The sequence below is a fragment of the Rhinoraja longicauda genome, unplaced genomic scaffold, assembly GCF_053455715.1.
Source record: "Rhinoraja longicauda isolate Sanriku21f unplaced genomic scaffold, sRhiLon1.1 Scf000802, whole genome shotgun sequence".
Classification (NCBI taxonomy): domain Eukaryota; kingdom Metazoa; phylum Chordata; class Chondrichthyes; order Rajiformes; family Arhynchobatidae; genus Rhinoraja; species Rhinoraja longicauda.
Window position 1 is genome coordinate 17,257 of NW_027602018.1, and position 18,019 is coordinate 35,275.

General features: G+C 43.8%; 1 protein-coding gene across 1 annotated transcript in view; it reads right to left on the reverse strand.

Moving 5' to 3' along the window:
- Window positions 1–18,019, reverse strand: part of LOC144591288 (voltage-dependent L-type calcium channel subunit alpha-1S-like) — a gene marked incomplete at its 3' end in the record, with an annotated part of 47,224 nt that overhangs the window by 12,733 nt on the left and 16,472 nt on the right. Inside the window, exons 7-14 of the mRNA XM_078395545.1 lie at window positions 13,591–13,798; window positions 12,014–12,134; window positions 10,231–10,345; window positions 9,384–9,480; window positions 6,010–6,079; window positions 4,607–4,739; window positions 3,160–3,289; window positions 2,975–3,034 (exon numbers count right to left, since the gene is read on the reverse strand). Of these exons, the coding sequence (XP_078251671.1) occupies window positions 2,975–3,034; window positions 3,160–3,289; window positions 4,607–4,739; window positions 6,010–6,079; window positions 9,384–9,480; window positions 10,231–10,345; window positions 12,014–12,134; window positions 13,591–13,798 (934 nt within the window). The remainder of the gene's footprint in view (window positions 1–2,974; window positions 3,035–3,159; window positions 3,290–4,606; window positions 4,740–6,009; window positions 6,080–9,383; window positions 9,481–10,230; window positions 10,346–12,013; window positions 12,135–13,590; window positions 13,799–18,019) is intronic.

Sequence of the window (18,019 nt, forward strand, 5' to 3'; positions counted from 1 at the left end):
TTACAGGGGTGGGGGAAGGGATGAGTGAACCAAGAAATTGCAGAGGGGGGTAGTTTCTGTGGAAGGTGGAAAGGGGTAAGAATGGGAAGATGTGACTGGTGGTGGAATCACGCGGAAGATGACGGAAAGATCTAAAAATGATGTGTTGGATGCGCAGGCTTGTGGAGTGAAAGGCGTGGACCAGGGAAGCTCTATATTTGTTCTGTCTGGAGGGAGGGAGGGAGAGCAAGGGAAGAACTACGGGACACAGAGATGCAGGTGAGGGATCCATCCATTCCACCGGGTGGCGCTGTCAGCGATGGCAGCCTCGCCAACGGTCTGTCTTTTTTTCATTTGGGCAGCTTGCAGCCCAGCGGTATGAACATTGACTTCTCCAACTTTAGATAGTTCCTCTGTCATTCTCTTCCCCTCCCCCTTCCCAGTTCTCCCTTTATCTTCCTGTCTCCACCTATATCCTTCCTTTGTCCCGCCCCCCTGACATCAGTCTGAAGAAGGGTCTCGACCCGAAACGTCACCCATTCCTTCTTTCCTGAGATGCTGCCTGACCTGCTGAGTTACTCCAGCATTTTATGAAATAAATACCTTCGATTTGTACCAGCATCTGCAGTTATTTTCTTACAATGCCTGAATTGTATGATTAATCCACTGCTAACACCGTGCAGGTCATAAAAACAAACCTGTTTCCACTTCATATTGGGATGGCAGTGTCCAGGCAGCTGAAATTGTGGTGCATAAAACATTAGGTATCATTATAGGCACTGACCCCTTGATGCGAACGGGCCCTGACTGGAACCCTGCTCACAGCTCTGGTACATCAGGTAATTCCATCGGCTGCAACAAGCCTGGAAAACCACAGAAACATGCCGGGGCTGGGTGCTGATGGTCTTCTGCCTGCAGATGCCTAGGATCCTTTCCAAGAACAAGCAATGGTGGGAAAAAATCCAGTTGAGCTCAATCCCCACAGAGTAGCCCATCATTGTGGTGCAGAAGTAATGTCTGGTTTCACTTCAACATTGGACTCAACCACCAAGCTGAGTGCTTCTGCTGAGTTCTTCTGCTATTTCCTAGTTTTGCTTAACATTTCCAGAGTATGCAGTTTTACAAATTATTATTTACCGTAAACGCTATTCAGACTACCGATCAGAACTTTTGGTTTATTGCTGTTGTTCTCACAACAGGTTACCACTCTCTGAACTCTATTCCTAGGGAAGTTTACAGGCATTTTTTTCCGAATGTCTTTAGTTCTCACTCTTAAATTGTAACCAACCAATAAGGTTGAGACTGACAAGGAATTAATTGGGATGAACATGAATTCTCATTAGTTCGATATAGAGATATAATGATAGGATGAGTGTGTAAATAATGGACGAAACATCAATCATTAAAAGACCACCCTACAAGGTTGGACCTTTCCCTGCAAGTGCATGGGAACATTTCACTATGGTCAAAGTCCTGGTACTCCCTACCCTGGTGCTGAAGTGCAAATGGCCAAAAGCTTCAGGTTTTGAGGTACAAATATCACCAACAATCTGTCCTGTTCACATTGACAGTATAGCTAAAGAAGTACCACTAACGCCTCTACCTTCTCATGAGACTTTCGGCATGTCTGCAATGACTCTTACGAATTTCTACAGATGCACCCAAGAAACATACTATCGGGTTGCATCACAACTTAGATTGGGAAATGCTCTGTCCAAGACCACAGGGAATTGCAGAGAGTTGTGGATGTAGCCCAGTCCATCACACCGACCAGACTCCCCACCATTGACTCCATGCTCTTCATGCTGCCTTGGGAAAGCAATCAACATAATTAAGGACATTTTTCACTCTGGTCATTCCTTCCTTTCCCCTCCCCAGTCGAATAGAATGTACAAAAGCTTGAAACCATGTGTCACCCGATTCAAGAACGACTTCTTCCCCTCTACTATCATATTCTTGTGTGAAGTTCGCATATCTTCTTCCTCTTCTTCTTAAGCCCTTTGCTCCTCTAGGGAGCATAGGCCATTGACAAATGTCCTCCACCTCACTCGGTTGTTGGCGGTTCTTTCGAGATCTCCCTAGTTGAGCCCACTCCCAGACATTTCTGCCTGGACACCTCTTCTCCAGCTGTTCCTGGGGCGACCTCTTTTCCTTTGTCCTTGGGGGTTCCATTCAAGGCTTGCCGGGTGTTCTCATATACTAAGGATTAATTCCCAATCTTCCAATCTGCCTCCTTGCAGCCCTGGCACTTTTATTTTAATTGCATTTTCTCAATAGCTGTAATACTACATTCTGCACTCAGTTCATATTCTCTATTGGGCTACCTCATGTATGTTATAATTTGCCAGGATAGCACACAGAAGAAAAGATCTTTCATTGCATCTTGGTAGACATGGCAGCAATAAAACTGTCTCGCTTCCAATAACACTTTTGGGAGAATTTTCACCACATAGTTGAAGTTGATCACCCACCAGCAACTTCTCAAAGCCAATTAGAGGCAGGCAATGCTGGATTTCTCAGATGCCTAAATCCCACAAAAGATTTAAAGGGGAAAGATTTAACGGGGATCTGTGATGCATCATTTTCCACACAGAGGGTGGTGCACGCATGGAATGAGCTGCAAGAGGTAGCGGTAGAGGCTGCAATAATGACGGCATTTAAGACACTTGGACAGGTACAACAGGACAAGGATAGGAAAGATTTAGAGGGATATGAGGCAGGCGCTGGCAAGAAGCACTAGGCAACCTAGACAAAAACTTGTTCAGCATGGATGAGTTGGGCAAAAGGGCCAGTTTTGACTATAGACTATGATGCTAAAACAATTGGAGGAAATGGATTAATGTATTTAGAGACATGGAAAGCGAAAGATAAAGAAAGTAAGGGAGGCTAGAGGAAGAGAAATTGAGTGACTGATCTGAAATAACAGACAGGGTAGCAGAAAGACATAAATACCGAGTTTGATTGATCAACAGGCAAACAGGAGTAAATGCATTACCTTCAGAACAATCTCTACAGTGAAGATAGCAGTAAAAGCAATGTCAAAATAGGCAAGGATCTGCAGAAGAAACAATATGAACAGCAGTTAGAAAATTATCGAGGCCAGTTGATCAACAAATGTAAAAAGTGTGTAAAATAAAATGTAGATGGTGCATCATTCACTGTGAACCGGAAAGCTCTCACCTGGTTGCGAAAGGAATCTGCTCGAATGGGGTCTTCTGCGGCCAGTGAAATACTGCTAAGCAGAATGAAGAGCAGGATGAAGTTGGTAAAGGTGGTGGCATTGATAATTCTGTGGCACAGTTTACGTAATCTGGAAGAGACAGAAAAAAGGGACAATCTGAAATTGAGAAGCAGGTCTGAGGAAGGCAGGATCAAAAGATGGGTGTGACTTTTCTGCTCTTGAAGTCTCGGAGTAAGTCATGCAATGATGTTCGTGATTACACCTATCTACTGTTTCAAGACATCACAGTGGTACAGCAGGTGGAGCTACTGCCTCACGGTCCAGTGACCCAGGTTCGATCCCAGCCTCAGGAGCAGTTTGCGTCAGCACATTATCCCTGTGATCTTGTGGGTCTCCACGGTTGCCTCTCACATCCCAAGGCAGGAGGATTGGCAGATTAATTGGCGACTGTATATTGTCGGTCGTGTGTAGATGAGTGGTAGGACAATCGGGATGTGGTGCCGTCACTCCCACATTGGTTTTGCATACAGCTTGTCACCGCTGGCAACTCACCAGCAGCCTCTCAAGAAGGCCCAGCCACAAGAGCTCAATAATAACTCCAAGGTCAGACGCACTAATTGGCCTTATCTGCACACGGGTTATGATTGGTGTGAATGTAGTTAAAAGGGGCTTCTGGAATAAACGTGACACAAGGTATCTGGCTCAGCTAAGTGTCGTTTGTCTTTGCTTTCTCTCGTGGGATTCAGTAGATCCTTCAGGGTGGAGTTGATGGAACATGAGACAGAACGGATTACAGGGACATGAGTGGGAGCATGCGATTGGTGTATAATAATAATAATAAAATTTTATTAAGCAGACTCATGGTCCATTAGAATACACATACAGTACACAGTATATACATATAAAATTAAATTAAATTAGAAAAGGCAACAATACCAATGTTTCCACATAGGTGACAGGTACCTCACGGCACTGAAACCAGGATTTACCAGCAGCACAATGATGGAATTCTGAGAACCATTCAATCGGCATATAAATTTAAACATGAGATTCCTCAACAGGGCATGAAACGTATTGACTCCTGCACTACAAAACAGTTCACTTGCACTGCACCACCTTGGCTTTCTAAGCAATATGCGCATGCAGTCATTATAGGCAACCTTAAGTTTATGGATGCTTGACTTATTAAACTTTATCCACAAAGGAGCAGTGTAAAGAGGAGTACAGTACGCTCTAAACAGGTTTATCTTGACATTTCCTGAACACCAGTGGAATTTCCTAACCAACATGTTAGCTTGTGCTCATGATTAGCTGAATGAGTTCCTTTTTAGTCAAAAGAATACATGAAAGGACAGGTGCTTTTTGAGCCCCTCAAATCTGTCCACTCAGGTAGCTGTAAAAGACGGCATGCACCATATCATTTCTCCCACCTGCGCAGATACCTACTTGTTTTCGGGACTAAAGACGAAGAAGGAGCTGGCATTGGGTATGGGGATTGCCTTCTCTTTTAGCTGCAACTCAGACAGAGGTCGTGGGCGTGGACTCAGTGGGAATTCTGGCTCCTCCTCCTCATCGTCACCTGTTGAGCAAAGAACAAAGAGGATGGCGGTGAGCTGAGTAGGAGTCTCTGTCCCGCCACAGGCAGCCTGTTACTGCGAGCAACATTAGGAGCTGGGGAGCACCTTGAGAGTTGCTCCATTTACAACAGCAGAATACAATAAAACTCTGATAATCTGATGTACTCAGTGCCAGATTATTGGAATCAGGGACACAGCAAATCAGAAGTGTGGGAACCAGGGCCCCAGAGACTGAGAAGGGACCACTGGATACAGGATCCCTGTCAGTTGGAATGGATTGCAGGACCAGGGGCCGGGAGACGGGATGGGAGCATGGGATCTGTGAACCTGGCGAGGTGGAATGGAGAATGGGATTCGGGGCCCTGGTGAGACGGGAGCCACCATGAGATCCGAGGCCTGGGCAAGTTGGAGGGGAGTGTGGGAAGGAACTACAACAAATATCAACTGGTAAGCCAGATGAAAACATTTGGAATTTTAAAATAATTGAATAGAGGAATATCTGAGTTTATTAAATGATAGTCTTCTCCCCAAGCAAACATGTACCCAGCACCTGTCACATCAGTACATCACTCAGTCCGGGCAAAACTATGCAGTTAAGGTTGGAGTATTCATGTTTAAGGTCTGAAGCTCTTGGGGATATCAAAGCAATGGACATGCTCAGGATCTGGGTGCTCACTTCAAGGGTGATCCTTTCCGATAAGACTGACTACATCATTGCACAGTGGGAATGTTAAATATTGAGTCTCACAAAACTCCGAATTATTACTGATGCCAATTACTGATGCGCAATAATTTCAGGTCTTGGCAACAAAGTCAACATCCCACAAAACAATGAAACGAGAGAGGTCAGATCTCCTGGATGCAGAATCACTGTGTCTGACTCAGAGTTCTTGTTGGTGATCATGAGTTCAAGGCAAGCTTTAGCACATGAGCACCAAACATTGGTAAATACTCCAGCTTATTGATATGGATTTGCCGCTTTTCACGGACACCGACTTTAAACCAAGATCTGTTGTGGGTACAAGATATCCTTGCATTTGAAGATCAGAGCTGTCCCCTTTTCCAACTGACCTGCGCATTTAACCATTTTATTTTGTTGGATTTTACGCCCATAACTTTCAACATTACACCATTAGCTACAAAATAATTTATTTAGTTGTGAACTGTTTTAAAATCCTGTCATGTTGTCGGGAGCTGTGGAAATACAAAGCTCTGTAAACCTCCTTTGGAGACCTGACCGAGATGGAATCAGTAGCTGTTCCTGGACATTACCTGGAAAGTCAGCAGAAGGATATGGATCTTTGACTTCATTGACGTTGGCTTCAAATTCATCCACTTTAAGCTGCAACAATAAAACAAGAGTAATTAAACATCTAGTAATCGCGCGGACATAAATCAGAGTTTATCCGCTGAGTACACACATACAAAGCCAGAGGTCACAATATTTTCAAGAGTACCAATAAAAGTTATATTTAATCTGATAATGGTGAGATTCACACAATGTGCAACCACATAGTTTTGGAGGTCACCAAGTGTTTGTACAGATTACTTTATATTCGGGGTGCGGCGACTGCAACTGTGAAAGAATAAATGCTGGAGGAACTCAGTGGGTCAAGCAGCATCTGTGGAGAGAAATGGACAGATGAGGAATTCAGGTAGGAACTTCCAGAAGGATTCCAACCCAAAACATTATCTGTCCATTTCCCTCCACAGATGTTGCATGACCTGCTAGGTTCCTCCAGCAGTTTGTTTTATGCTCATGATTCCTGCAGTGCCTGGTGCGTCCGTATTCCCAATCCCACTGTATTTCTGCAGATGGTTAAGTTGTACAGCCGTTATATTTAAATAAAAACAAAGGCCAATCAAGGGCAAGATGTAGGGAAGCCAGAGGTTTAACTAAACCATTCAGATCTTGCTTTAAACCAAGTTCCCACACAGCTAAGATGCCTGCAGCTAGCAATTCCATACCAACTGTCTCCAAAATGCTCCTTCACATGTATGGGCTGTCCATAAGTCAGGCATTCATAACCTGGGGATGCCTGTAATTAGATACAAATGAAACTTCATGTAGTACACTGCTTACTAGTCACTGGGTCTGAGTAATCTTGTCTGGGTTTCTTCTCAGAGTTTGCAAAGATGAAATTGCCAGAGTGATTGTATAGAAGAAAAAATTAAAATCTTCATTTACTTAACTTTGATCGGAATTAAACAAGGCAAAGAAAGGGTGTGCGGATGTGGCAATTGGCATCTCTGGTGGACCAGGTGCAGAAGATCATGGGAATTTGGCAAAACAAGTTTCAGACGCATTATCCCTTGTCTGGGAATGCGTAGCATGGTGAATAAACCACAACAAATTAGGACATAGATAAGGAAGCCTGTTTCTCAGTGGAAAGTTACTGGTAGCTGGATCACAATAGTTAACCCTGTAATGTCAGTAACTATTGTGATCAAAAACAGCACAGCAATAGCTGGGTAGACTACCTGCGCCCCCTGCCGCTAGTAGCATAGAAACGTTGCAGTATATGGGGGCTTATAATTGGCTCAAGAGTGGTGCGGTCTGCTTGAAAAATGAGATAGAATAATGTCTCATGTTTGACTTTGTTGAATTGTATTATATTTGACTTTGTTGAATAAGATTAACATAAACAAAAAGTATATTATGACTAATGAATTAATTAATACCCATGTAGTAGATAGTAATAACAGGAAAACATATAGCCAAGGACGAAGTATGTTTCCGTATAATTGTATCTAACAAAAACAAAGTTGTTTACTGCACTGTACAACTGTCGGCTAATTCTGCTGCAAAGTCAGAGAACCGGTGAGCAGTTAACTGCCACCATCCCTCCATGATATCATGCAATAAAGTCTCTTGAAGCAAACCTCGAAGTCTCCATTTTTCCTTTGATTTTCCTCTAAGTCAATTTCCTCGACAGATTGCTTGGAGAATTTGAATCTTAGAACCAAATGAAGGGCGGCACGGTAGCGCAGCGGTAGAGTTGCTGCTTTACAGCGAATGCAGCGCCGGAGACTCAGGTTCGATCCTGACTACGGGTGCTGCACTGTAAGGAGTTTGTACGTTCTCCCCGTGACCTGGCGTGGGTTTTCTCCGAGATCTTCGGTTTCCTCCCACACTCCAAAGACGTACAGGTATGTAGGTTAATTGGCTGGGTAAATGTAAAAATTGTCCCTAGTGGGTGTAGGATAGTGTTAATGTACGGGGATCGCTGGGCGGCACGGACTTGGTGGGCCGAAAAGGCCTGTTTCCGGCTGTATATATATGATATGATATGACGAATGAAGCAGCGCTTCAGTGGTCAGGCAGGGCAGGCTAGAGTCAGGACTCATGATCCCGGAGACATAACTGGAGGGGCTGATGTAATAGGGCTGGAATCAGGAGGCGGGGATGTGGGGCAGGATCGTCACCTCCAGTTCCCCTATGACAAAGAGGTAGATCCTCCCACTCTGCCATCTCTTTGAGCTCTTCAGTGCAAGTTGGAATTGTGTACCCCATGCTCCATCCGATCTATGCCTAAATGCTGTATACAGTACTTCCCCTCCACCATCCTGCATTATTCAGTCTCTGGCCAGACCTACAGATCTTCCTTCAACTCTGTGTTATGAAGTCCAAAATTAGACCTGTTTACCTCATCCCAAGCCAAACTGGGGCATCATTCAAGATAGTGGGGAGAAAATAAAACAAAACTGCAGATGATGGTTTTCTGAAATTAAAACAGAAAATGCTGGAATGACTCGGGAGGTCAGACAGCCTCTGTGGAGACAGAAAGAGAGTCAAAGTTTCAGGTCAACACCTTTAATCGGAACTGTTTATGTTATGTTATTTACTCACAGAGCCAGCTTGAAGCTGGGCTGACACAGTACATTTATCATGGCAGAAGGGTCCTGGGGAGTGTTGTACAACAGAAAGGGCAAGGAGTGCAAGTACCTAGTTCCCTGAAAGTGGTAACACAGATAGACAAGGTGGCAAAGAGGTCTTTTGGCATACTTGCCTTCATAGGCCAGGGTATTGAGTACACGAGTTGGAACATTGTGTTACAACTGTACACGGCATTGGTAAAACCAATTTTGGATATAGTGTACAGTTCTGGTCAGCTATTGGAAGGATGTCATTATACTGGATAGGTTGCACAAAAGATTTATGAGAATGTTGCCAGTTCTGGAGCGCTTGAGTTATAAGAAGAAGCGGGATAATGCGTTTTTTCCCTGGAGGATCAGAGACTGAGGGGTGACCTCATAGAAGTTTACAAAATCATGAAGGGCAAAGATAAGGTGAAAAACCACAGTCCTTTCTCCATCAGAGTCTAAACCTAGATTGCATAGGTTTAAGGCGAGAGTGGAAAGATTTTAGAGGAGCAATTTTTTCACATAGAGAGATGGGTATATGGAATGAGCTACCAGAGCAAGTAGTAGTGGTGGGTACAATTACAACATTTAAAACACACTTGGACAGGTGCATGGATAGAAAAGGTTTGGAGAGATAGGGCTCATATGCAGTCAAGTGGGACTAGCTCAGCTTGGCAACTTGGTTGGCATGGCCAAGTTGGCTGAGAGGCCTGTTTCCTTGCTGTATAGCTCCATGACTATGACCACAAAGCAGTAGAATGCACATTTGGAGCAGGCTTTACCTTGGCAGTGGTGGGAATTCCCTCAGCCTTAAGTTTTGCCAGCTCAAGTTTTTTCAAAAACAGCTTTTCCTCTTCCGATTGGCCAGGATGGGCAGCTCTAAGTAACAAAAGCAGAGTGCAGGATTGAAGACACATCCTTGGACAAGAGGAGCCTCAGGGGTAGACACGGTGCCTTGGGAACACACACAGCATGGGACGTGAACCAGGCAAACTGGAGCCATATCACTCAGCTTGGTGCTGCAACTGGGGCCCTGATCAGATTTCATTTACTGAGCTGATATCCTGGGCCATTTCTCAGTCGCTGAATCCAGACCCTTGACTGGTTCTCAGCCACAGAACTGAGATCCTTGGCCATTTCTCAGTCACAGAGTTGAGAGCCTGTGCCATTTCTAAGTCGCAGAACTGACATGCTGGGCCATTTCTCAGTCACAGAGCTAATATCCTGGGCAATTTATCAGTCACTGAGCTGAGATCCTGGGCCAATTTTCAGTCACAAAGTTGAGATGCTGGGTCACCTCACTCATAGAGCTGAAATCTTGGGCCATTTCTCAATCACTGTGTCATTTCTCAGGTAAGGAACCTGGCTCATCGTCTGATTCTCAGCCACTGAGCCAAGATCCTGACTATTTAATTACTCAGTCCAGGGGCCTTTATTATGGAGATTAACTTGTTCATTTTTACACTTCTGTCTTTTCTGAATGCAGGCCATGGAATGTTCACTTCAGAATATAGTTACTGTGCACCCGCACAGTGACAGGACAAACATTCCCATTTGTGCTTTACTTTGCTATCAGACACTGCCTTCCAGTTATTGTGCATGCTGGCCTCTCCACCTGACCTCACTTACCTCTCCAGTTTTTTCCTTTTCTTTTCCTCAGCAGCTTCCTTCTGAGCTGATGTTAGACTTTCTGCCTCTGCCAGATTGTCAACTGCAATGGCCAGGAAAACATTCAACAAGATGTCTACAAATATTGGGCTAAGGAAAAAAATATACACCAAGTTCTGAGGCAAGGACTTGTTTATGAAGAGAATAAACTAAAGCTTTATTGTCAAGGCAGTTTTAGTTCAGTTTTATTTTGTATCTGTTAGAATTAGGTTGTGAAATATAAGTTATTTTTAAGTAGCTAGAACTCACTTTTCTCAGTGTCAGCCATGCGAGTAGAGATCAAGTGCAGAAAACTTACATCAGGGTTCATGTGGTCCAATCTCAATGCTGACCACGGAATCTACTTCCCATCTAGTGCACAGCATTCAGTATCCACAATGTAGTCCTCTCTACTAGAAAAATAAGTATTAAAAATAAGCATGGAAACAGGCACTTCAGCCCACTGAGTCCACATTGACCATTGTGTAGGAAAATAACTGCAGATGCTGGTACAAATCGAAGGTATCACAAAATGCTGGAGTAACTCAGCAGGTCAGGCAGCATCTAGGAGAGAAGGAATGGGTGAAGTTTTGGGTCGAGACCCTTCTTCAGACTGGCACAGACTTCACATTGTCCATTGATCACCCGTTTATGCTAATTCTATGTTATCCCATTTTCCCATCCACTCCCTCCACACTAAGGGCAATTTACAGAGGTCAATGTGAGGTGACTTTAAAAAAGCAGGATTCATGTAAGTGGGTGATTGGTGGTGGGCACAGACACGGTGAGCATTAGGATCTGTTTCCATACTGTATCATCGTTGGTGCTCTTGAAGGACAAAATACTTTGTAAGACTCTTTGCTGTTGATTAAATCTCATCTATAATTAAAATCATGGGTATTACAAGATGGAGTCAGTCTAGGATTATTGAGCAACTCCTTGCACATCAGTCACTGAAAGTAAGCGTGCAGGTACAGCAGGCAGTGAAGAAAGCTAATGGCATGTTGGCCTTCATAACGAGAGGATTTGAGTATACGAGCAAAGAGGTCCTTCTGCAGTTGTAATAGGGCCCTGGTGAGACCACATCTGGAGTAGTGTCTGCAGTTTTGGTCTCCTAATTTGAGGAAGGACATCCTTGTTATTGAGGTTCACAAGGTTAATCCCTGGGGTGGTGGGACTGTCATATGAGGGAGGATTGGAAAGACTAGGCTTGTATTCACTGGAGTTTAGAAGGATGAGAGGGGATCTTACAGAGACGTATAAAATTATAAAAGAACTGGACAAGCTAGATGCAGGAAAAATGTTCCCAATGTTGGGGAGTCCAGAACCAGGGGCCACAGTCTAAGAATAAAGGGGAGGTAATTTAAAACTGAGGTGAGACGATACTTTTACACCCCGAGAGTTGTGAATTTGCGGAATTCTATGCCACAGAAGGCAGTGGAGGCCATTTCACTGGATGAATTTAAAAGAGAGTTAGATAGAGCTCTCGGGGCTAGTGGAATCAAGGGATATGGGGAGAAGGCAGGCACAGGTTACTGATTGTTGATAATCAGCCATGATCACAATGAATGGCGGTGCTGGCTCAAAGGGCCTAATGGCCTCATCCTGCACTTATTTTCTATATGTTTCTATATCCATCATGGCTAAATTCCTGCCATACACAGGCCTTCCCAGCACACAGCATTGCTCACTACATTCACCACTGCTCGTCCTCTCTGCCCACCACTCACCATTCCCCTCCCCCTATCTCCACAATAAAGGATACAATTTCCGCAGACAAACAAGATGATGAAGTATATGCAGACGAGCACTCCAGGGAAGATGGGTCCTCCGTACGCCATGATGCCATCATTCATGACAGAATTCCAATCTTCACCAGTAAGTATCTGCACGGAACAGAGCAGAACAGAGTTTGAACCTACCCCCACACTGGCACTGTACACAGGCAAGGATGCAGCACATGAACATAAGAGGTGGAAGCAGGAGTAGGCCATTCAGCCCCTCATGCCAGCCCTGCCATTGAATGAGATCATGGCCAATCTTTCACCTCAGCTCCACTTTTGTGCAATGAACATCATTCAAAGACTCTTCAAACATTCGAATTGAACAAACTTCTTCCCAATTCTGACACCATTTCCTGAGGCAATTGGTTCTGGACTTCTCAATCAAGGGAAATATCCCTGCATTCAGATTCTGAAGGTAGGTAGAGGAGGTAGAGTTAATATTAAGAGTACATAGCAGCACCTCCAGAAAGGAGGGATGAAAGAGATGATTGGTTCAGGAGTCAGGTGGCAGTGATTCAATCTGTTAAGCACCAAAATAAGGGTAGAGTGGGTTGGGAAGGATTGAGATGGGTTAATGTTGTGACTGGGGGAATGGTGTAATGGAGGAGACTGGGCCAGCAGAGTTGCAGAAGGGTGGATCGGAGAGGATGGAGAGGGCAAGATGGAGGTGATCAAATTGGTGCATGGGTATGGATGGGAGGCCAGTTGTAAGCAGCTGAACGCAGAGATATCTAACCAATGTGAGAGTTTTGAGGAGTGGGAGGGGGGGGGGGGCGTCAAATGGGGGAAGCCAAGCAGGGGATGGTGGGTTGGAAGGATGGGCAATTGTTAAGGAGTTGGGTGAAAGGGGTGGATTTTGGGTGGGCACTTGGAGTGGGAGTAAGAGTGAGGAAAGAGCAATGTTTCCAAATTAAAGGCACTCCAGCCTGTGGACAGAAACTTGTCGTTGTGAGTGTATTTCGGTTTTGTCCTCTCTGCTGGCATCAATGAAACTCTGGCTGTAGGAATTGAATTGGCCACAGTGTCAGTGCACCTTTTGTGAGACAAGGCCACATCTTATCTGGGGAGGAGTATAAAAAAAATGGGGATGAACAAGAAGAGAATTTGCCCTTATGCTTGTTTCAACACGAGCTGTCAATGCTTGTTTACGCCCGGGCTCAGCAAATAACGGGTATTACAGTGGTGGCACAAGTAAAGCTGCCGCCTATCAGCACCACAGACCTGGGTACCACTCTCACTATTTCAAATACTGAAACTAATTTCCAATCAATGAAATACTGGTGCTGTTTTCAAATTGAGATAAATATTAGTTAATTCAGTCATGGGCCTTTTTTTCATTCATTTGCAAAGACAAGGCCTCAGTTTAATATTTTGTGCCTGATTTAGCCTAAATTGCCTCTTCCGGTGCTACGACCATTATAAATTACTATCTCCAGTATTTCAGCATTGCCTGGTCTCTGTCTTTCAGAAATGAGGCCTTAACCCACGAGCTTCTCCACTGAAGGCTACCAATACATTTTAGACAGATCTGCTCTGGGGCTTTGTGCAAGTTACCTACCTGGAAGACACTCAGAAGGGCCTGAGGGAAATTATCGAAGGTACTCCTTCGTACGTGCATGTCATCAAAGATATACTTTCCACCAAACAGCTGCATTCCAAGCAAGGAAAAGATAATGATGAAGAGGAAGAGAAGGAGAAGCAAGGATGCAATGGACCGGACAGAGTTCAACAGCGATGCCACAAGGTTGCTCAATGATGTCCAATATCTAAGCAAACAAAAAAGATGAATGAAGAAGAGAGGAGAAATCATAGTTTCTGAAACATCAGCAAAACTATAAACACATCAAGGCACAAAACAGCACACTGCTGGTGAGTTACAAGATATTGCTAACCAAGTCAGGCTGGCAAACAACAGTATGCAGGGGAATCTGCATTCTCCTTCTTGGCAGCAGATGCCACAGGTTTACGAGTGTTTACATTATTAGGTTGAGCAAGCAAGATTGGGAATATCCTATTAGTAGGGATTTTGTCCCAAATCCTACCCAAATCAATTGTCTCAATTTTTCATGCTTGCTAAATGGTCACTTCAGATGTCCAGAATATAGTGAACATTTGTGTATTGCTTGCAGTATAATAAAGTGTGTATCATGCTGTGTGTGGTACAGGAGCCCAAGAACCATTACCTGCAGGTTCATGAACAGTTCTTGAATCATTACCCTAACCACAACTCCACCACAACACTGATCTTTGCAGTGTTGTTTGATATATTAGTTTGATCTATTAGTTTTTTTGCGCTAACGTGGTCTACTTTAGTTAGAATAACTAAAAATGTAATGTATATATTTTTGATGTTGTTGCATCTAATGTGCCAATAAAGCCAATGCAAATGTGAATTTCAATGTTCCGATTCATATATGAATATAAACACTCTTGGTTAATGGGTAGAGTGTAGGTTAAGGCTAAATTGAGAAAATTAAACAGAAAGGAAAAAGTGATATAATTAAAAATAATGGTAAAACATGGCAGAATTGGACAGAATACATAACAGTAAACATGCAGCAGAAAATTGTGTCAATGTAAAGGAATATAGTAAAATGTAATGCTCTTTATCCAAATGCTCAGAGTCTTAATAACAGGGTGAATGAACTGACAGCACAACAGACGTGAGTGCTGTGTATGAGCCAAAGGACTGTGTGGCCCATTGCACTTTATTTTCCTAATCTTGTGTTCTCACGGTCCTAACTTGGCAAGCTGGAGTGTTGGATGCCAGTCAGTGCAGGGTTGTCAGTATGACATTCATCCCCTCTATTCCCACTCACTCACAATTCGAGATGGCCCTTACATAGAGTTATAGAGAGATAAAGCATGGAGACAGAATTAAATCCTTCCCATTTACTTCCTCTAAGCCCTCATAGACAATAGACAATAGGTGCAGGAGTAGGCCATTCAGCCCTTCGAGCCAGCACCGCCATTCAATGCGATCATGGCTGATCACTCTCAATCAGTACCCCGTTCCTGCCTTCTCCCCATACCCCCTCACTCCGCTATCCTTAAGAGCTCTATCCAGCTCTCTCTTGAAAGCATCCAACGAACTGGCCTCCACTCATAATTTTATATGGATCAATTACCCCTGGGTACAATGACAATAAAGATATATTGTATTGTATTGTATTGTAATTAAATCTTCATTAGTTTCTTCTGTTTCAAAGGAAACAAGTTTATCTAATCTTTCATTATAGCTAACATTTTCTGGTCTGTTAAGATGGTCATAAATGTTCTCTGCACTCACATCCAAGCTATAATGTGATGAAGGCAATAATATATATTGCTTCATCTGTGGCCAACCCAGTTTTGGCATTTCTTTTTTGCTGTTGTATTGTAGTTAGTAAAGGAAATATGGCTTTTAATGTCTATAACCTTTAGTGGACCTACACACCAGACTGTCCAGATTCTCTGCATCGTTCAGTACCCTTCCATTGATCAAACATTGCTTTGCCTTGTTGCACCTCCTCAAATGCATTAACTTTTCACAATTACCTTTTAATTTCCATTCCCCTACCTAAATGGCCAGAACATCGAGATCTTCTTACAGTCTGAAGCTTTTCTCTCCATTGTCCGTCATGCAGCCAAGTTTTATGTCATGTACAAACTTCGTTATTGTGCCACTTAGATATACCAAGAGACCATGTGGTGAGCCTGTGGAACTCTTCTAAAAACAGCTTTGCAGTCACAATAAAATTAATCAAACTGTGCTTCCTGTCACTGCCAATTTAGGAGCCAATTTATCACTCACCAGTGGGTCCCAAGTGCCTTTACCTTGTTTGATCACCATGCCTGACAGTGCCGTGGAAAAGACACATTAAAATTCCATGCAGATTGTATCCAATGCTACAGAAAAAGATCCCGTCAAAAATATTTACAACCAAATTAATCAGGCATTGCTCCCCAGCTTTTCTGAGATGGTCACAGACTGGTTAGAATCTTATCCAAATGCCCCACCTCCATCCAATGGCTCTACTCTTCCACGTTATCTTGTTGCACTCTATGCAATTAGCCAGAAAACCTGTGGGGGAAGCGTGTTATGAAGCCGATGACAATCATTTTCCATTGTTCCCTGGCTACAGGACTTATGTTGGAGGATTGCTGAACAGCAGTTCATTAGGGCCAGGTGATGTGTCTCCTTTCAAAGAGTATCCCTTTTAATATTTCCTCTCGTACTATATTTATTTCATCCAGTGTCTTCCCTTGGCTGAAACATAAGGATCACCCCCTCTGTTGCGACAGCCACAAAGGGCCAAATGCCGACAATTTGGGCCAAATGCAAGAAAAGGAACTCGCCCAGAATGCCAACAAGGTCGGCATCGACAGGTTTGGCCAAAGGGCATGTTTCCATACTGTATGGCATTATGACTTGAAGCATTCATTAAGAGCCTTAACAAAGTACTCTGCCACCTGATAGATACCCTGATCAAATCAAATTGGGGTTATTTTCTGTATTTTTGTACCCTCCTTGTGCTTTCCTAAGTTTCCCTTTTAATTTTGCACCTGCACTCGACATGCTCCTTTCAGCTTTCTGTAGCATTAACCAATTGACGTTTCACATGAGAACCTCATTCCTCAGAAGTGTCAGGAGATTCAGCATGTCACTGAATACTCTATCAAACATCAAGAGGATTACAGTGGAGAGCAAACTGACTGATTGCATCACTGCCTGGTTCAGTAACCTGAAAGCCCAAAAATAAAAGACTGCAGTAAGTCGTGGAAATTGCTCGGTCCATTATGGTGATTGACCTCCCCACCATCAAAGGGATCTACATGAAGCACAGCATCAAGAAGGCAGCCAATATCATCAAAGACCCACTCCATCCCAGCCACACTCGCTTCTCTGCCATTGGGAAGAAGGTACAGATGTTAGAAAACCTTTGCCTCCAAGGTTCAAGAACAGCTTCTTCATATCAACCATCAGGTTCTTGGACCACTCTACAGGAACCTAACCACAACCGTACCTGAGCACTGAGCTGCTACTGACCTTGCACCACTATGGTTGCTCTCTGTGCTTTGGTATTTTTACTATTATTGTCTTACTCAGAAGTACTGATCATTTTGTTTCTAATGTCCCTGTTATGCTCCAGCAATTTTGAATGCAATTGGTCCAGCTCATATCTGCTGTATATGACAGATAAAACTGTATCTTACCCATTATGCATTAAGTCATCCCAGAGACTCCACATTTGCCAGTTCCAACCGTTTACGTTTCTCCTGAAGCCCGCAAATCTTCTTCATGAATGCCCCCAATTGCTCCGTACATGGTCCCCCATCAGGTTGCTGATTCTAATTCAGTTTTGCTGAATTACTTGTCAGTCTATCTCAGTTTAGAACCATGGTTCTGGTTTTACCCATATCCTTTTTAATAACTTACCACAAATCCAATCTTGAACTGATACTCTTTATGCATCCCAACTTGATTCCCAGAAATTAAGCCCTCGAATTGCTCAAACTCCTGCCTCTGCTTGGGCCTGCTACATATAGCTACGTATAGCTCTGAGCTTTCTGCATCTTCCCGACTGCAAGTATTAATGCAGAAACATCCCAGGTGTTCTGTATTCCTTCCAAAGTTATTATTTGTCTCCTCATTTTTTCCACCAAGTTTCATGAAAGAGGAAGCAACATTAAACCGTAGCCTCAGGCTTTCCTTATCCGTCCTCTTCTCACTTTGTCTGCTCACACACAGGACAGTAGGAGGCAGCAGAGGGTACTGGGCACAGCCTGATCCAACACAGACGCAGCCCTCCCACCATCTCCCACATGAGGCTGTGCCTAACGAAGGTGGCATCTGTCATCAAAGATTCTCTCCAGCCAGGCCATGCCCTCTTCTCACTGCCACCATCGGGCAGGAGATACAGAAGCCTGAAGTCCAACACCACAGGGTTCAGGAACTGCCACAACCAACTGCTTCTTAAACCACAGTGTATAATCCTAATCCTACC